Here is a 20,278-nt window from a genome sequence, read left to right as displayed (position 1 = left end):
GCGAAAGCCTGCATTCGCCCCATAGGACGCACACACATTTCCCCTTCATTTTTGGAGGGGAAAAAGTGCGCGTCCTATAGGGCGAAAAATACGGTAGCTCTGCACAGAATGAACACATCTGTCTCACACTCTTCTTGCCCAGGTAGAACTGCAATTCTCCCAGGAAGGCACGTTATTAATTTCTGGTTTTGAAAATTTGAAATTGGGTCACCCCAATCTAGTCTTTCTTGTGCTCTAACCACTGACCCACAGCAGTTACACTGCTGGAGGTATCCAATAGTTATTAAATTTGTTCCTATGATGCCTTGACTGATAAAGAAGTTGTCACACAGAAAGATGACCAGATTTCAAGGTACTACTGAGCCGTGTCAGCAAAGGCACTTAAAGTGAACAGAGTCTAGAGAGAAGATAAATCCTATTAACAATCTACTGAGGATACTAAACAAAAATAGTGTATAATTTGAGAAGGAACAGAAGAGTTTTTATCTTTCTTGCACAGCAGGGAGACATTCAACCAAACATACAGAAGAAAACTCCATCAGAACTGCACAGCCAAAGCATGTGCTACCTCAGCAAACACCATGCCACTCTCGTTTTAAACAACACTTCTACCCCTTCAGTTGACTTTAACATTAACAGACTTAACCCTTTAGCTGCACACAGAATAACATTGCAACTCCAACATTTACTACAAATGAAAGATCTTCATTGGCTCCCAGTATGTTTCCGAGCACAATTCAAAGTGCTGGTGCTGACCTTTAAAGCCCTCAACGGCCTCGGTCCTGTATACCTGAAGGAGCGTCTCCACCCCCACCATCCAGCCCGGACACTGAGGTCCAGCACCGAGGGACTTCTGGTGGTTTCCTCGCTGCGAGAAGTGAGGTTACAGGGAACCAGGCAGAGGGCCTCCTTGGTGGTGGCACCTGCCCTGTGGAACGCCCTCCCATCAGGAGGAAATAAACAACTATCTGACTTTTAGAAGACATCTCAAGGCAGCCCTGTTTTAGGGGAAATTTTTAATGTTTGTTATTGTGTTTTTAATATTCTGTTGGGAGCCACCCAGAGTACCCTGTGGAATGCCCTCCCAGCAGATGTCAAGGCAATAAACAACTACTGTATTTTACTTTTAAAAGACAATTGTTTAGAGAAGTTTAGAGAAGTTTTTAATGTCTGATGCTGTATTGTTTTTAATATTCAGTTGGAAGCTGCCCAGAGTGGCTGTGGAAACCCAGCCAGATGGGCGAGGTATAAATAATTTATTATTGTTGTTATTATTATTATTATTATTATTATTATTAATCATCTTGCAAATCTTCACCTGATGTTTGAAAAAATGCAGGGCAACACACAGATAAATAATATCTGAGACCACTCGGTGATGGACTTGGTGTGTTCTCAGGATACTGAACGGAAAAATGGTTCTGCCCTGCTTTTTCAAAAAAACATGCCCAATCTATTTAGGGCTCTGTGTGCACAGAAGCAAGCTTCTATGGGCGTTTATCAGCTGTTTAAGAAAGTGTATGTACCAACGGGTGCCTCTGTGTTTCTCCAAGCTGAAAAGGCTTGGGAGTCAGAATTACCTGGATCCAGCCACCCACCCGACCTGGCAAGGTACTGCATGCTGCTTGAGTTCCTTAATAGCTTTTCAGCCCAAGGAGCTGCTGGGCGGAGGCTTGAGGTATTATTTTAAAACAATACACTCAACATAAACAAATATTTGCCAAAATATTTCAGCATTTAATGAGAGTGCAGAACTGAAGCTAAAGGCAATTGTGACTTGTTATGAAGCATGACTTATTATTCTTGCTGCAACAGAAGAGACACACACCTTGCAGAATCTTTTCTTTGTTGTATCTTGTTTCCCCACTGAAAGAGACAAAATATTTTCAAAAAAAGAATTCTTATTTATGGAGACAACTTACATAACACAGAGGAGGAGGGTAGAGAGAAAGGGAAGGGGTAGAGCCATGCTGGAAGTGGCCTCACCATAAAATTCAAGTGTTTATTTTCCTTACTGGTCAAATTGAAAAAAATATGGTTCAGCAGATTTGTGGCTGAAGCAGACTGTGCATACATACCATCTACAGTGGTACCTCGAGTTAAGTACTTAATTCGTTCTGGACGTCCGTACTTAACCTGAAACTGTTCTTAACCTGAAGCACCACCTTAGCTAATGGGGCCTCCTGCTGCCGCCGCGCCACTGGAGCACGATTTCTGTTCTCATCCTGAAGCAAAGTTCTTAACCTGAAGCACTATTTCTGGGTTAGTGGAGTCTGTAACCTGAAGCGTATGTAACCTGAAGCGTATGTAACCCGAGATACCACTGTATTGCCAACCCCAGACACCAGTCCACACACAAACACACGTACATGCATGCACTCCCCAAAGCATTTTTCTTAAAAAAGAAAACAAGTGAATTTATAAATGCATGAACATTCATATAATAGCAGACAACCCACCTAAAGCAAGGGAATACGGGCAAGGCTGATAACCAAGTCAATACTTAATTTGCCGCATGCACATTTCGACAGAGAACCTGGGAGGAAGCCAGGCTCATTCCTCGGCTGAGGAACATACTGCAAGCTATTTTTAGATATATTCTGCCTCTCTTTAACAGATCTCAAAGCAGCATATGAATTATTTCCCTGGGGAGGTCACTTGGGTGCAGCTAGCCCAATCCATTGTCTCTGAAGACAGATGGATGCCAACAAATGTCAGAGTTTTTGTGTATTTATTGATATTATCAACAAGTTGAATGAATACAACTTAAAAACAAGATTAAAATACAACATTAAAATATTAATTTATGGACCTCATGGGTATCTAAAGCAGAATGGGAGCCTACACAACACAAAACACTGTTGCTGCATGTAGGTTTTATTGGTTTTTTATCTTATATTTTGGAAAGGTACATCCAGTTGTTCCCCCCCCCGTAATTAGCATGTTTTGCATATATGTAAATCCGGCCCTCCCTACGGTTCCCGAGAGGCTCTCTCCCTCCCTCCCTCCCACCCGCCCGAGCCAAGGGCAACAGGCGGCCGCGTGAGGGGCGCCGTACTCACTGCCGGACGACGGTTAAGCCGAACGCGGCCGGCCTCATCCTGGCCATCCGCCCGCCCGGCAGCCGCGCTCCGAACCCGCCCCTCCCCCAACCCAACCGCCGGCCGGCTTCCTCCGCCGCCGCCGCGCGCGGAGATGACGTCACGCGGCGCGCCAGCCGCTCCGGCCAAGGGGCGGGGGAGAGTTAATGGTTCCGGATCTGAGCCGTGGCGGAGGGGGGGGAGGGGGAGCGCGGGGTAAATACCTCAGGCCGCCCGCCGGCCACCTTCGTTTAAAGCGAAAAGTTCTGGTTTTGGCAGAATAAAGGCTCGCGCTCGCTCAAGGCTCGCCCTTAACGGGTGAACGAAATCCCCGCTTTGGTTTCCCACGTGCCTCGTGTCCCCCCTCCGTGTCCCCCCTCCGAGTTCCCTATGGCAGGGCCGGATTTAGGTTTGATGAGGCCCTAGGCTACTGAAGGTAACGGGGCCCTTGACAGGTCCAGCTGTCCTTCGTCAGCAACAAATTGTCGCTGTTTCTTGTGTTGAATATATGCTATATATGGAATATATGAACAAAAAAAATTTTTTTTCCTTCCAGTAGCACCTTAAAGACCAACTAAGTTAGTTCTTGGTATGAGCTTTCGTGTGCATGCACACTTCTTCAGATACACTGAAACAGAAGTTGCCAGATCCTTCTATATAGTGAGAAGGTGGGGAGGGGTATTACTCAGAAGGGTGGTGGGAATGGGTGATTGGCAGATAGCTGTGATGAGCCTGTTGACGACTCTTAACGACTGCAATAGGTCTTACAGGAAAAAGCAAGGGGTGAGAAGGTGAAAAATGGCTTTGTCATGTATAATGAGATAAGAATCCAATGTCTTTGTTCAGACCAGGTCTCTCCATGGTTTTGAGTTTGGTAATGAGTTGCAATTCAGCAGCTTCTCTTTCCAGTCTATTTCTGAAATTCCTTTGTAGTAAAACAGCTACTTTGAGATCTTGTATAGAATGTCCTGGGAGATTGAAGTGTTCTCCTACTGGTTTCTCTGTCTTGTGATTCTTGACTATGGCAGACCAACACGGCTACCTATCTGTAAATGGAATATATGGTAATTTATGGTATCTAAAGCCTTTTGCACATGCGGAATGTAGGCACCCTATATATAAGGTAAAGGTAAAGGGATCCCTGACCATTAGGTCCAGTCATGACCGACTCTGGGGTTGCGGCACTCATCTCGCTATAACCGGCGTACAGCTTCCGGTTCATGTGGCCAGCATGACTAAGCCGCTTCTGGCGAACCAGAGCAGTGCACGGAAACGCCGTTTACCTTCCCGCCAGAGTGGTACCTATTTATCTACTCACACTTTGACGTGCTTTCGAACTGCTAGGTTGGCAGGAGCAGGGACCGAGCAACGGGAGCTCACCCCGTCGCGGGAATTCGAACCGCCGACCTTCTGATCGGCAAGTCCTAGGCTCTGTGGTTTAACCCACAGCGCCACCCGCGTCCCTATATATAGAAATGAGCAAATCAGTGATATGGTAATTTATGGACCTAATAAGTATCTAAAGTCATTTGCACATGCAGAATGTAGGCACCCTATATATAGAAATGAGCAAATCAGTGATATTTTAGGGAGCAGTCTAGCAGGCGGGGCAAATGACTTACATCATAGGAGCCTACACAACACAACACACTGTTGCTGTATGTAGGTTTTGTTTTATTTGTTTTTTTCTTATATTTTAGAAATGTACATACAGGTTTTCTCCTCTGAATTTTTTTTTGGGGGGCCCCTAAGCTATAGCTTGTTTAGCTTATATGTAAACCCGGCACTGCCTGTTTCATTCACAGACCTGTTGCACATGGTGTGGCAGAGTGGCGACCTGAGAAAGTGCTTTCTGCTCCCCTGTGCTTGCAGCATTCTCGGGATCGCAGCCTTTCCCACTCTCCCCCTGGCACCAGGTCTGCCCTTCTCCTCTGCTGGCGGCAGCTGCCGCATGGCCCGCTTCGCGCTGCAAACGACCGACCAGATGCTGCCAGGGGGGAGAGCGCAATGCGCTGCTTCACAACCGTGACTGGCACGGGAAACGGTCCTGCTGCCTGGGCCTTAGGCAGCAGCAGCACGCGATGGGCCCGGCGTGTGGAGCGGAGGTAGCAGCGGCAGCACGCAGGCGGCGGTGCCCTTCAAAAGCACAGCAGGAAAAGCAACGGGCGGTGGCGGCGGCTCCGGAGCGCCTGAAAAAGTGCAAAAGCGAGCTCGCATTTCCTCGCAGGTGGCTTTGCGGGCTCTGACCATAGCTGTCAACTGTCCCTTATTTGGTGGGAAACTCCCTTATCCCAGCGCCGTGTCCCGCTGCTGTCCCTTATTGATGATGTCCCTTAAATTTCCCAGGTTTCATGCTCGCCCGGCTCGGGAGGGAAGCAGTGGCTTGGGGTCCTCTGCCCTGAGAGAGTGTGCATGAGCTGCAGCGTCTCTGTCTCTCCCTTTCCCCCCCCCCCCAGGGGCGCGTTGTAAGGAGACGGGTGGCAGCGGGCTGGCAGGCAGCCCCTCTCTTGCGAGACTTCTGCTGCGCTGCCAGGGGAAGCCGGAGGCGGCAGCGGCGGCTGAGGAGGCGGCTTGAGGGAGGAGGAAGAGGAGGGGATGGGGAGGGACGCAGAAGGGCCGCACTTCAGCGGCCGCCGCAGCGCTGCAACCACCTCATGCCAGGCTCGCAGGCGGCGTGGGCGAGAGTCTCTCTCCCTCTCTCTCAGGTGGGGAAGGGCCGATGGAACTCCTCGCGCCAGGACGACGGCAGCCCCGACGTGCTGCTTAGCATCCCTTCCAACCAGTGCAGCATCTTAATGTAGTGATTTTCCCCTCTGCACCCCTTTCATAACTCTATTTTTAACAATCATTTGTCCATCCATAGTTCAAATTTTTACTACAAGTTTTCTGTCAATCCTACCAACGCATGTGACTCTTTACAATAGCTTTTCAACTAAATTATAAACTTTCCCCATTCTTTTATTAAAGAGATCCTCTTCCTGGTTTCTAATTCTGCCTGTAAGCTTTGCCATCTCCACGTCATTCATCAGTTTTGTCTGCCACTCTTCTTTGGTTGGAGTTGTAGACCCTTAGGATCATCTAGTCCAACCCCCTGCAAAACACAGTCAGTGGCAGCCAAAGCAGCCTGGCTCCATCAGTGCATAAGCTAAGCCAAAATCCCTTATTTTGGCTGCTGGTCCCTTATTTTCAAATCTGTAAATTGACAGCTATGGCTCTGACAGGTGAGAGGCGGCGGAAGGGGCGGGCACAGAGGGCGGAAGCGGCGGGTGGGGGCGGGGCGCACGTCCGTCGGTCCGTCAGGCGGGGCAAGCCACGCCCCCTCCCGCCCCCTGCCTGAAGAAGGGCAGCTCCGCCTGAGGGGGCGAAGGAGGAGCGGCCGCCAGGTGGCTCTTCTGCGTTACATGTAAACAAACGGCCCCGTTTCCTCGCGCGGCGGTCGCGGAGCTGCCGGTTCGGCGTGAGGAGAAGCCGGTGGGGATCCCGTTCTGCCCGCCCTCCCGCCGCGGCCTCTTTCCTCCAGGCGCCTCCCTGGGCGAGGGAGGAACCCGCGCTCTGCACATGCTCTGGGGCGCCGCTGAAAAAGGCCAGAGCAGCGGGGCGGCCCCGGATAGCGCTGGGGAGGCTGGCTGCGCTTCCGCCCAGCGGAGCCCTCCCCGGGGGGCTCGGGGTTTAGCGCCTTCCGAGCAGGGGGGGCGACTTGAAGTATTGAGGGGGCAGGTAAGCCTGATCCATCACCAGACGTGGCACATGCACGCCTCTGGAATGGCAATGCCCCATAACTTTGGGAAGGGAATCCGGCCCCCTTCAAATATTTTATTTGGGGTGGGGGGGAGCAAAGGGACCACGTCCCCCCCCCCCAAGAGCTGACTCCGATGCTTCCCGGTTGACTTGGGGACAGTGGCGTAGCGTGGGTTGTCAGCACCCGGGGCAAGGCAAGTAATTTGCGCCCCCTAACCCGTGGATTTGCGCCCCCTAACCCATGGATTTGCCCTAACCCCAGATGTTGCGCCCGGTGCGGCCGGCCCCCCCTGCACCCCCCACGCTACGCCACTGCTTGGGGACCACTTGTTCCTCCCAGGATGCGGCCCCGTGGATGTTTGCAGGTGAAGTTGCAGAACAAGGTGTTGGGAGTAGGAGGCAGATTTTGACAGGGCACCCCCGGGAGTGTCATCAAAGGGCTTTCCCCTGTGATTCCAGTCCTGTGTGAGGATCTGTAAGAACTCTGCATCGGTTTTAAACTTTGGAAATGTTTCCCCCCCCCCCTTAAGAATTGCAAGCCAGCGAAAGCTTTTTGCTACCAGGATTTCACTCGTGCGACTGCTCTGATTCTTTCAGGAAATGTCTGGACCGTTTCAAGAGATGTCTCAGGGAGCAGATGATATGGCAGACCCCCTCGAAGAAATGGACACGTCGGATACCCAGTGGGGTTGGTTTTACTTGGCTGAATGTGGCAAGTGGCATATGTTTGAGGTAGTCATTTATGTAGATAGCCCACCCTGTTCAACATTCTGTTTTCCTGTCCTCACACGCTGCAAAGTAGGTTGTTTTCATTTCACAGATGGAAAAGTGAGGCTAAGAATCTCTTGCAAGTCGTAGTATATTTTATATTAAAATACATGAATAGGCAACAACGTGCTCTGCTGGAAGTATCAGAGGGTTCAACTTTTATACAAATATATGCACAATTGGAAAACAGTTTTAGGTGTTTGTTTCAATACCATATTTTGGTTTACAAAAATCAGATAACTGATTGCCAGTTCTTCACATCTCCGCTCCTCCACATGCAGCTGCTGGGTGACCTTGGGCCAGTCACACTTTGAAGTCTCTCAGCCCCACTCACTTCACAGAGTGTTTGTTGTGGGGGAGGAAGGGACAGGAGAATGTTAGCCGCTTTGAGACTCCTTCAGGTAGTGATAAAGCGGGATATCAAATCCAAACTCCTCTTCTTCTTCTTCTTAGCAACCTTTTGCATTATATTGTTTACTCTTGACTTCACTTAATTTAGATAGCTTTGCTTATTGCCATGCTTTCTTTATCAATTCTTTTGTTGTAGGAAATTTTGCAGAATGCCAGTTACTGGCAATAACTGATTTTGTAATAGTGGATAAATCAATTCATTTGACTTCAGTGGTGCTTTCTCTCGTCCAGTTGTGTGTAGTATTGCAGTTCAAAACAAGGACATTGTTCCGATTAATAATAAAGGTTGAAGGAGACCCCAGCCTACAGTTTTTGCAGAATTATGCTGGGTTTGTTAGGTGTAAGATGCCATGAATGCAAAATCTCAAACAAAGAATGTTCTAAATTTTAAATGAGAACTTTGGCAGTTCTCCTGCACTTCTGACATTTACATAATCTTGTAGCTGAAAGTATTAAAACTACTGAGGCACCTCTGCATCTATTTTCCTAAATTCTTCTAAAATTCACTCTAAAATGTTGTTTATGTGCTAATAATTATTGGGTCACTTTTTTATAACCTTTTCATTTGTTTTGAAGACTGATTCTACTAGCCAGTGTTCACTTAGCAGTGAAGACATTGAAGGGATGTTCAAAATTAATCCACAAGGTTCCATTTCTTTTACAACTGCAAAATTCGACTATGTGCTGGACTTTTCAGGTATGTATATCTATTTACTGAGAAGGTATAAGACGTTTATAAGCCAGGGGAAATACCCTATGTTGTAATTGGGAAGTTTTCTGATTGCGTGGGTGAATAATTAACAGAGAACTTTTACTTTTAGTAAGGCATATGATGCAGTGACTATGTTGAAGAGAAGCACATTTGTATGGGTTACTGCCTGGGAGACTTACTTGATTGATTTTTATCACATTATCGGTGGTTTACGACATTTTAAAACACAAGCTTAACTTATTCTTACACCCTTATTAAGTTCACAGTACCTTAGCATTGGGACACAGGTAGTGCTGTGGGTTAAACCACAGAGCCTAGGACTTGCTGATCAGAAGGCCAGCAGTTTGAATCCCCACGACGGGGTGAGCTCCCGTTGCTTGGTCCCTACCCCTGCCAACCTAGCAGTTCAAAAGCACGTCAAAGTGCAAGTAGATAAATAGGTACCGCTCCAGCGGGAAGGTAAACGGCGTTTCCGTGCGCTGCTCTAGTTCGCCAGAAGCAGCTTAGTCCTGTTGGCCACATGACCCGTACGCTGGCTCCCTCGGCCAATAAAGCGAGATGAGCGCCGCAACCCCAGAGTCGGCCACGACTGGACCTAATGGTCAGGGGTCCCTTTACCTTTACCTTTTACCTTAGCATTTGGTATGGCTTATTCTGTGAGCTGCCCTATGTGTCCTGCCCAGAGGTCTTGAAGACAAGATAGGATAGAATGCAGTAACTCAGTATAAATATAGTGTGAATCAGGAGTGAGAGCAGGATACTAACAAAAGGGAAAGTCGTCCCCCCGTCCCCAGTGTGTGTTTCCTTAAAGCTTGTAAGAAAGGGCAAGAGCTACATTTGAACAGATCAAATCAATTTACCTACAATAGATTTTGATTGGCTTGTGAACTGATCATTGGTGCACTTTTATGTGCTGTTAACCAAAATTCCCATGAAAGAACACTGAAAAAAGTGCTTGGCAAAATTCTGTCTGTCCATTTTCTAGACCAGCTTTTCCCAACCTGGTGCTCTCCAAGTATTGGGACTAAAACTCTCATTACTCCTGATCTGGAGGGCACCAGCAGTAGGCTGATTTAGATTTTGGCTAACTCTGGTTTTTTACACAGGGATGACACAAACTAACCAAACAACTGGAAAAGAACGTCCCATAAAAAGAGCTCCATTTTCTATCACTGCCTTCAGGTAACAGTCATTCACATTTTCCTTGTGACATAGTTATTTTTTTCTTTAAATGTTTTAGTGTCCTGTTAGGTCAGGCTTCCTCAACCTCGGCCCTCCAGACATTTTTGGCCTACAACTCACATGAGCCCTAGCTAGCAGGACCAGCGGTCAGAGATGATGGGAATTGTAGTCTCAACATCTGGAGGGCCGAGGTTGAGGAAGCCTGTTTTAGGTTAATGCTGATAGTCTTCCCCCCACCTTGAGTATATTAAAATGCAAAAGACAGATGAAACTATATTCACAGTTCATCACTTGGTGCACCTCAGACATTGTGGAAACAAATTATCGTAGCCATTTTGCAATATCTGATGCAATTTATACACCAGCCCTATATTTGCTATTAACAAGCGAAGAAGCAATTTACTTCATTTCTCTTTTTTTCTTTTTAACTTTGCATCCCTGAAAACTTTCAGTTTTGAATGAGCTCTCTTGCAGTCCGCCGAGCAAAAGTTATTTTGTTCGAGCCTCATTGAATAGAAGCTGTGCAAAGTACATTATTTATTTCCTTGTTTTCATCTCTCTTCCTGTTTTGATTAACTTCTTGATCGTCTAAACGAGTAAGATATTCAATAAGGAAAAAGGAATGGGTAGGTGAATCAGACTTAATTACTTCAAGGGAAAGAGCTGCAAGTCTTTTGGGAAACCCATTCCTTCAGTCTCTGGTTTCTGGCCATAGATCTCTGCTTTGCATGCAAAAGGCGCCAAGGCCGTCTGCAGGCAAGAGACCCCAGTCTGAAATCCTGGAGAACCACTAGCAGTCGGCATCATCAGCGCTGATGGGCCAGTGGTATCACTAGGTTTAAGGCAGCTTCCTGTGTTCCTAACCTTTCCAGAACTGATTTTTAAAAATAATCTAAGATCATTTGCTCTTCAGGTGACCTCTTACATTTTCTTAGTGTTCTGGGTTCTCCCTAGGACAAAGAACTGGGAATAAGTTAAGTAACCACTGCCCCTTGTAGGAAAATTGGAGAAAACATAACTAAATAGGCACATCTAAAACCTTAAGCTTCTAATTCAGCAAATCATTAAAGCACCTGATTGATTATTTTCTTTTTATTCTGAGCTTATTGTTCAAAAACAAAATCCAAAGAGGAAACTAAAACTCTTTCCAATCCTCTACATTTTTGTAAATGTACCGTATTTTTCGCACCATAGGGTGCACCGGACCATAGGGCGCACCTAATTTTTAGATGGGGAAATCAATAAAAAAAAATCTTTTTTAAAAAATAAAAAAATCCTTTTTAAAAAATAAAAAAAATCTCCCTGCCGGGAGAGGCTGCGTGGAGCTATAGAAGCCATAGCCCCGTGCAGCCTCTCCCTGCCGGAGGGGTTGCGCGCGGCTATGGCACAAGCCTGCATTCGCTCCATAGGACGCGCACACATTTCCCCTCAATTTTTGGAGGGGAAAAACTGCGTCCAATAGAGCGAAAAATACGGTACATTTTGCATTTTGTGTAGTATTTCTGTCTTGAGTGGGGGATGTGACAGCGTACTGACTACTCCTTTTGTGCTTAAAGTTTCATCTGTGAAAATCAGTCTATCCCCATGCCTTCACACTGGGAGAATGTAAATTCAGAAGAGCCATACCAGGTAAGACCTTAGTAGGTTATTTTGAAAACGTTAGAAGCAAAGGACTTAATGCATCTGGGTAAAGTTCCGTGTTTCTCTCTCCTTCAGCTAATTACTTTGCATAAGCTGACAAATGAATATAAGGAGGTTGCTAGCCAGTTTGGGAAAACAATGGATAGTAATCGGATTAGAAGAATTCAGAGAATTCAGAATCTAGACCTGTGGGAATTCTTTTGCAGGTGAGACTATTTTTAAAGTCATTTTTGTGCTAAATAGCATCTCTTTTAAAGACAGATCATTTCAGTATTTACATTGACTTAATTTCAAGCTTAAAATTCATGTTTCCTTTTGTTCATTCTTAATCAGACCTGTCTTTATCTGCCTTGCAGTGCATGTCTTTCATTCTTTTCTCTTTTAATACATTGTGCACTGAGCCCCAAACTACATAAATGGCCAGTGTCAACCCATATCTCCTACTAGCTCACCCTGGTAATGTTTTAATTAAAAGATAACATTGTTATTGTGGTCCTGGCAGTTGACTCTACAAGTTTTGGTTGTTGTTGTTGTTTTAAAAATTCTTTCCCGCTCTTCATCTGAGGAGCAGAGGGCAGTTTACAGTATAAAAACACAAAAATCCATCGCATAATAACAAACAAATTCAATTATTTAGGTTTAACTGACTTGAATTGGCCTGCTCAAATGTGACATTTCAATTCAAAGTCCCCAAATATTGTTGTTGAAGGTTGCAGGAGTTGAAGGCAGTATTTAAAAAAACTGGACCAGTCTGCACATTTTCTTCATCACAGAAATGCCACTTGAAATGTTCTTGGCATGATCTTTTTACATAACATTGACTCATCATGATTTTCCCTTGATCTGTTTTGTATTTCCATGCCAAAATATATCCATGTCATTAATGTGCTAATTCATAAAGTGCTCTGGCAGCAGAAACCTTGTCGAAACCAGTATGATTTACTCATCCTTTCAATTAGACCAGCATAACTTAAGTAGCCTGACTGCCAGAGGAAAACAACAACATCCCTGCCTGGTTATCTGTAAACATGTATTACCACAGGCAGCTGGGCAAGTGTCTGATTACATGCCTGTAAAATGTTTTAGAAATTGCCGTTTGGGGGCCTTTTTAATCAGCTTTTTTATAATTAGTTTCCTAGCTGTATGCAGACACTTACAGAAATACATTAAGCAAAGATCTGCTATTTGTTTTGCGTAATGATTTCTCAGCCAAGAACCCCACAACAGGAAATTCATTGGTCTCCAATGGTTGCGCCGAAACTATTTTATAGGTCAGCATCAACAATATTTGCTAGCAGTAGATCCGTTAATGGTTTTTGCATGATGAATTATAGTGATATCCCAGTGTTGTTTTTTAAAATTTATTTAGGGCTCTGATTTATAAAATATCAAATTTCTAATGTGTGCAATTGTGTGGTAGAAAGGACTGTATTAGTTCATACAGCTGGTGTATGGAGAATATTATTTTTGAAATGTTACCTTGTGTGCAACTAAAAAAAGCCACAAAACATTTCTGCAAGTAGAAGACTAGTTTATCAGTGATCTGGCTTATGCCTCTCCCTGTGTTCACAAGTGCAGTCTCCTACCTGCAGTCTGCAGTCTATTTTTTTAAAGGAATTTACTACCTCTTCAACTGTGAGATGGCAATGGCTTTCCGACCTTGGCTTTTGCTTTGCCCACATTTTTATTCTAGTAGCGTATTTCCATTACAAATTGTTTGTTATTTTGTCCTTTTGACAGGAAAAAGGCTCAGCTAAAGAAGAAAAGAGGTGTCTCCTTCATTAATGAACATATGTTGTTTCATGGCACCAGCAGTGAATTCGTGGAAGCCATCTGCATTCATAACTTTGACTGGAGAATCAATGGCATGCATGCCGCTGTATATGGAAAAGGCAAGGAGCTGCATGAGATATCTTTTATGGGTTTGCATGCACATTATGTTCTTGCAGCTTTCTCCTAGTTAAATAAATAAAAAAAAATTCCTTCCAGTAGCACCTTAAAGACCAACTAAGTTAGTTCTTGGTATGAGCTTTCGTGTGCATGCACACTTCTTCAGATACCTGGTGAGGTTGATGGACTTCCATTTCATGCGGCTCAATGTGGTGCCTTCCATAGTTCTAGTTACAGATAGGTAGCCGTGTTGGTCTGCCATAGTCAAAACAAAAAAAATTTTTTCCTTCCAGTAGCACCTTAAAGACCAACTAAGTTAGTTCTTGGTATGAGCTTTCGTGTGCATGCACACTTCTTCAGATACCTTGGTATCTGAAGAAGAATCCTAGTTAAATGTTTTACTACAAAGTAGTTCCATGCTGCCCTTGTGAGCATCCCTTAATTAATCTGAAAAAAAGTCTTGCTAAGGTTCAGAATTGAGAGCCAGAAATTAGAGCTAATCCCAGAAATTAGACCCGCGGCAAATCACCAACAAGTTCCCACGCACACCCACTAGTCCTCAAGTGAGTGATGTTCCAAGGAAAAGTAAGCAAGGGCTGGAATTGGCACTCCATGATCTGGATTTCTCTGGAAGCTTTCCACATAGTCCCAGCAACCAATCGCAGAGCAGGTGGTGCATATACTGCTTCCACCTCCGGCTGCTATCCAGTGGTGCGGGTCAGGAAGTGCGTGACACCATTATATTTTATTGTGTGTTTCCATTGATGCATGTTTTAGGCCATGGGTAGGCAAACTAAGGGCCGCGGGCCGGATCAGGCCCAATTGCCTTCTGGATCCGGCCCATGGACAGTCTGGGAATTGCCGCGTGGATCGCCAGTGCGCGTGTTCTTTCCCTCACACAGTGGCGGCGCCTCCTCCCTCCCTCCTCCTGGCTTCTCTCCGCCCTGCCTAGAGGAGGAAGGGGGCTGGGCTTTGTTGGTGCCAGCAGCAGCAGCAGCGCTCGAGCGGCTGCCATTTGAAGCAGCCACTCTCCGGAGCCCTTTTGCTCACTGCTCATCATCCCTCCGCCGCTGCCTCCAGCCCGTGCCACTTGCAAGACACAGGTAAGCAGCCACCAGGGCTCGTGGTGCTCTTGCATCATTTTTTTATTTCAAAATATAGTCCGGCCCCCCACAAGGTCTGAGGGACAGTGGACCGGCCCCCTGCTGAAAAAGTTTGCTGACCCCTGTTTTAGGCGATAGGTAAAAAGGTAAAGGGACCCCTGACCATTAGGTCCAGTCGTGACCGACTCTGGGGTTGCGGTGCTCATCTCGCTTTATTGGCCGAGGGAGCCAGTGTACAGCTTCCGGGTCATGTGGCCAGCATGACTAAGCCGCTTCTGGCGAACCAGAGCAGCGCACGGAAACGCTGTTTACCTTCCTGCCAGAGCGGTACCTATTTATCTACTTGCACTTTGATGTGCTTTCGAACTGCTAGGTTCGAGCAACGGGAGCTCAATTTGAACCGCCAACCTTCTGATTGGCAAGTCCTAGGCTCTGTGGTTTAACCCACAGTGCCACCCGCATCCCTAGAAGTGGGGATTTGACACGGTTGCCATTTTTGGCAGCAATCCCATGTCTTTGATCATGTGTGGTTCCACCCTCAGGCTTCAGTAAGTAGGATGGCTGTATTTCTGGACTATGCTCAAGCACTTTTCTTTTTCTGTAGGGACATATTTTGCAAGGGATGCTTTATATTCCAGCCGCTTCTGCAAAGATGACTTGAAGCATGGCAGCACATTACAGATTCATGGAGTTGACCTGCAACTTCAGATGTTTTGGAAGCATAAAGTGATGTTTCTCGCTCGTGTATTGACGGGGGACTATGTCAGTGGGGACTCCAAATACGTGAGACCACCTTCAAAAGATGGGAGCTTTGTGAATTTATATGACAGCTGTGTAGACAGTACCTGGAACCCAAGGATTTTTGTCATCTTTGATGCCAACCAGATCTATCCAGAATATTTAATAGAGTTCAGCTGACTGAGCTGAGTGGCGGTATTTAATTTGTTTGCTAAAGAAAATAAAACTTACTTCTTGGATAAGTGTTTGGCAGAATGGAAGTATGAAGCTTGACTAACTTCAAATTTCAGATCATTTAAATTTCAAATCCTTCATAAGCACTGTTATTGATCATGCTACATTACATATGGTCATTAATCTTGGAACTTGGGCCAAATAGGAATTGAAAATATCAGGGCAACAATTGGTTCAGCTTGCTTACTTCACAATCCGTCACCTGTCAAAACTGGCTGTGTGATAAAATTCAAGTAACCGGCAGAGCTGGGTGGTTCTTCAGTAGGATTGTAACATCTAACTTAAATTTATCCCTGTGATAAAATAATCAGCCGTTGTGGCTAAAAGTGAGATATACTGCTCATATCCAAATGGACATTTTATAAAATGCGAATTAGGTTTGGCATGTTATAAATCCTGCAGCTTTCCTACAGCCGCCAGTTCAAAGTGTTGGTGCTGACCTTTAAAGCCCTAAACAGTCTCGGCCCAATATACCTGAAGGAGCGTCTCCACACCCATAGTTCTGCCCGGACACTGAGGTCTAGCGCCAAGGGCCTTCTGGTGGTTCCCTCCCTCCAAGAAGTGAGGTTACAGGGAACCAGGCAGAGGGCCTTCTCGGTGGTGGTGCCCACCCTGTGGAACACCCTCCCATCAGATGTCAAAGAAATAGGCAACTATATGACTTTTAGAAGACATCTGAAGGCAGGCCTGTTTAGGGAAGCTTTTAATATTTGATGTTTTATTGTGTTTTTAATATTCTGTTGGAAGCTGAACCAGATGGGCCAGGTATAAATAAATTATTATTATTATTATTATTATTATTATTATTATTATTTTATTTATTATTACAGCCACTGAAGTGGAACGGGGGCACAAGTCCAAGGGGATGGTAGGCAGTATGGGGTAGAGCTAATAGTCAGACCAAATATTTGTGGTAGCATCTTGTTCTAGTCTCAGTAAAACCAAAAGCCTACATCCGCACAGGAATAGTGAGAATGGGTACATGACAACGTGAGCCAAGGGTCATGTGACGAGGGCTCTACCCTGTGTCTGAACTTCTCTAGAGTGAGGTGGGAGAGCTGGGGGAAAATTCACACCTGGCAACCCATGTGCCCCTTTGGTTTCAGATAGTACATTGTTTAAAAAGCCCAGGGCACAAATGTTGACGACCCTCTAGCGGCTATGGTGGCTCATTTACCAGAAGCAATGTATTTAGCATTAACTCTGGACGTGTATACGCGATTCTGACCAAACTAAGCCTCCTAAATCAAAATATACATCAGGATTAACCCCCCCATGTGTGTGTGTGTGTGTGTGTGTGTGTGTATTAGAATCGTAGAAAGGGACCCCAAGAGTCATTTAGTCCACCCCTGAAAATAACGGCCGTAAAACCTGCATTCCCCCCTTACTCAATTTAACAGCATCCCATCTCATGATTCACGCTGTCACTAAAGAAAAAATTATAGATAAGCTGTCTCCTCTGGGGCTGAGTGTTATGTTATTTTCAGCTCTCCCAGCACCAGCCCCATATTTAGTGCACTATCGTGTGGACAATGTAGCCAGGTGAACCAACATCGTCCCACTGAATTCAATGATATCTGGGATGCTTCTCTGTGTTATACTTGGGGCTTGCCCACATGCATGGAAAGCAGGGACCCAAGAGGTTTTCCACTTGCCTCGTACTTTCTAGGCACAGGTCTGAGCGGTTTTGCATTTGCCCTATGGATTACCGTATTTTTTGCTTTATAAGACTAACTTTTCCCCTCCTAAAAGGTAAGGGGAAATGTGTGTGCGTCTTATGGAGCGAATGCAGGCTGCGCAGCTATCCCAGAAGCCAGAACAGCAAGAGGGATTACTGATTTCACTGCGTAGCGATCCCTCTTGCTGTTCTGGCTTCTGAGATTCAGATTTTTTTGTTGTTGTTGTTTTCCTCCTCCAAAAACTAGGTGCGTCATGTGGTCTGGTGCGTCTTATAGAGCGAAAAATACGGTATTTCCCCCCCCCCCCCGGAAAATGTGATGTTTACCACTAAATTGGAAGAAATGGCAATCTGTGGAGCCTCGATAAGGAAGCGGCTGTTTTTAGCGGAAGCACTGTGAGGGGAGAGAGACTTTGTGCTGTTCATCAGGCAATGGCTTTTCCCACATGCCTTGCGCCCTCCACCAGCCCTAGGGGCCTTCCCACACCATGACTTTAGGACCAGCAGAAGCAGCTGGAAAGAGAGAAGAGGAGGTCAGGGGTATTTTAAAAAAATAATTTTATAAGTTGTGTGTCTTTGCTTCTCAATTTGTATTGCATTATTTTATGCACTTGCTGTTATTTTTATGGATTCTAGTTTGGAAATTATTTATTGTAATTGTTAAGAGTGAATTTCTGTTTAATGTTTGCTGATATTTAATTTTATTGTGTACTATTATAATCTAATGGATTATTTAATACTACTTTTTAAAGATATAAGTTGTTTATTTTAAAGTTTTTTTTTTATTATGGCATTTTTGTATTGGGTCAGATTGTGTGGTGTGTGAGATCTTTGTTGTTTCATCTTGTAAACCGCCTTGTGTACAGTAATATAGAAAGACGGCACAGTGGTACCTCGGGTTAAGAACTTAATTCATTCTGGAGGTCCGTTTTTAACTTGAAACTGTTCTTAACCTGAGGAACCACTTTAGCTAATGGGGCCTCCCGCTGCTGCTGCACAATTTCTATTCTCACCCTGAAGCAAAATTCTTAACCCAAGGTACTATTTCTGGGTTAGCAGAGTCTGTAACCTGAAGAGTCTGTAACCTGAGGTACCACTGTATACGAATTAAAAGTGAAATGAAATGAAACGGCTTCAGCTGGCTGGCTAAACCAGGTGAGGATAGCCGATGGGTCTTGAACCCGGGACTAATAGTGGATCCAATGGTCAAGGTGGTTTCTACATGATTCTATGTGCTGTTAGTGGAAGGGAGGGGCAGATGGGGCTCGTCAACCTGGGAAGGTAGACATCAAGGAGAAGGAAAACTGATCCTAAACTTCTGCCGCCTTGTGGGATACCTTTCAGGCTAAGGAGCAAACCCTACACAAGTCCAGAGTGGAGTCCCTAAGACAGTTGGACAGTGCTTTGTATTCCTTCCTGTAACTCCTGCAGACGTACCAGCTGGTGACAAGTGTATTGCCCTGATTTACTTTGGACCACATCAGTGAGTTGGGGGGGGGGGAGTCTTGTCATCTGGGCAGCCCAGGACTTCCAGAAACACTGCCCAGGTTTGCACCCTGGGGAGGTCACTTCGGTGCTGGTAGCGCAGCAAAAACACTGCAGGATGCAGCTGTTGCCAACCAGTCAGCTTGGCGTTGATATCAGGAAAGGTACTAGGGCAGATAATTAAATGGTCAGTCTGTGAGCACTTAGGATGCTGTGGTTCCTAAGCTGCAGCCTAGAATAGTGTTGGCTTTTTTTGCTGCTGCATCACACTGTTGGCTCATGTTAAGCTTGTGGTGTACTAAAACCCCCCAGATCCTCCAAAACTCCGGCTAACCTCGCTCAGCAGTTTCATGTAGATGTTAAATAGTATAGGGGATAAAATTGAGCCCTGAGGAATCCCACATTGAAGGCTCTGTGGGGCCAAAGAACACTCCCCATGCTTTGCCTTCTGGAAATGACATTCCAAGGAGGACCAGAACCACTGCAAAGCAGTGCCACTCATCCGCAACTCGCACAGCTGCTCCAGAAGGATAACCAGAGTGAAAGTTGCTGAAAGGTTGTGGGAAATTAACAAGGACGCATTTCTGTGCCAAAACAGGGGTCTAAACCGTGATTGAAATGGGTCTACAAAATCAGATTCCTCCAGTGCCTGGATCTGATCCATGACTCAAGAACCTTGCCCAAGAAGGGGCGATTTGCAACTGGCTGGTAAAGGTACCCCTGACCATTAGGTCCAGTCGCGGACAACTGGGGTTGTGTGCTCATCTCGCTCTATAGGCCGAGGAAGCCGGCGTTTGTCCGCAGACAGTTTTTCCGGGTCATGTGGCCAGCATCATTAAGCTGCTTCTGGCGAACCAGAGCAGTGCACAGAAACGCCGTTTACCTTCCCGCTGGAGTGGTACCTATTAATCTACTTGCACTTTGACATACTTTCAAATTGCTGGGTTGGCAGGAGCTGGGACTGAGCAACGGGAGCTCACCCCATCGCGGGGATTCAAACCGCCGACCTTCTGATCGGCAAGCCCTAGGCTCTGTGGTTTAGACCACAGTTACTTAGATTTCTGAGTCCAGGGAGGGTTTCTTAAGGACTGGTTTCATTACTGCCTCCTTCAAGCAGTCATGCTAAACATTAGAACTTTCTGGTGACCAGAGCGGTTCAACAGTGAAACAGACTCCCATGGAAGGTAGTGGATTCTCCTTTAATAGTGTTTTTTCAACAGAGGTGGACTAGGTCTCTTCCCACCCTACAATTCTATGATAAGGTAAGTTAAAGGAATAGGATTACACACAGCTTCCACCAGGTGGCCTTTGCAGCAAACATTGCTGCTCCCCTGGGTTTTAATGGGGCATCAAAACCTTGACATTTGAACCGTTGCTCAGAACGTCTCTAAACCAATGAAAACATGCATTTCTTAACAAGCATGAGGAAAGTACCTCAACAGTAATTTTCACCAAAATCAGAAATCCCCATTTAAAAATTGAAATAAAAAGAGTAAGTATCTGTTTTAACCTGCTGTACCTTTGGCAATTTTTATTGGATTGGGCTGAAACTTGACACATTTGTAGACCATGGAAGCCAAGATTCAAGTTTTTAGGTCAACAGGTATAATTTTTTAAG

At 45.6% G+C, this 20,278-nt stretch overlaps 3 protein-coding genes across 6 annotated transcripts in view; 2 read left to right on the top strand and 1 right to left on the bottom strand.

Annotated features, from left to right (window-relative positions):
- Window positions 1–3,189, bottom strand: part of TIGAR (TP53 induced glycolysis regulatory phosphatase) — a 32,894-nt gene extending 29,705 nt beyond the window's left edge. For all 4 annotated transcript variants that reach the window (XM_083616004.1, XM_083616003.1, XM_083616001.1 and 1 more), the window contains exons 1-2: window positions 3,063–3,189; window positions 1,829–1,866 (exon numbers count right to left, since the gene is read on the bottom strand). In XM_083616004.1, coding sequence (XP_083472130.1) covers window positions 1,829–1,866; window positions 3,063–3,109 — 85 coding nt within the window. In that variant the 5' untranslated portion in view covers window positions 3,110–3,189. The remainder of the gene's footprint in view (window positions 1–1,828; window positions 1,867–3,062) is intronic.
- A 3,182-nt stretch (window positions 3,190–6,371) lies between these two features.
- PARP11 (poly(ADP-ribose) polymerase family member 11) lies at window positions 6,372–15,505 on the top strand. The gene is made up of 8 exons (XM_083616086.1): window positions 6,372–6,797; window positions 7,416–7,550; window positions 8,574–8,694; window positions 9,816–9,891; window positions 11,448–11,520; window positions 11,608–11,738; window positions 13,273–13,424; window positions 15,130–15,505. The coding sequence occupies exons 1-8, from the start codon at window positions 6,639–6,641 to the stop codon at window positions 15,441–15,443; spliced, it is 1,161 nt and encodes a 386-aa protein (XP_083472212.1). The 5' UTR covers window positions 6,372–6,638; the 3' UTR covers window positions 15,444–15,505.
- A 1,307-nt stretch (window positions 15,506–16,812) lies between these two features.
- The window catches only part of CRACR2A (calcium release activated channel regulator 2A), a 43,892-nt gene continuing 40,426 nt past the window's right edge, over window positions 16,813–20,278 (top strand). Inside the window, exon 1 of the mRNA XM_083615625.1 lies at window positions 16,813–18,330. The gene's annotated coding sequence lies outside the window, so the exon portion shown is untranslated. The remainder of the gene's footprint in view (window positions 18,331–20,278) is intronic.

This window comes from Podarcis filfolensis, assembly GCF_964270895.1.
Source record: "Podarcis filfolensis genome assembly, chromosome: 5".
NCBI lineage: Eukaryota > Metazoa > Chordata > Lepidosauria > Squamata > Lacertidae > Podarcis > Podarcis filfolensis.
The sequence above is the reverse complement of the archived record's forward strand: the minus strand, read 5'-3'. Positions and strand labels throughout refer to the sequence as shown.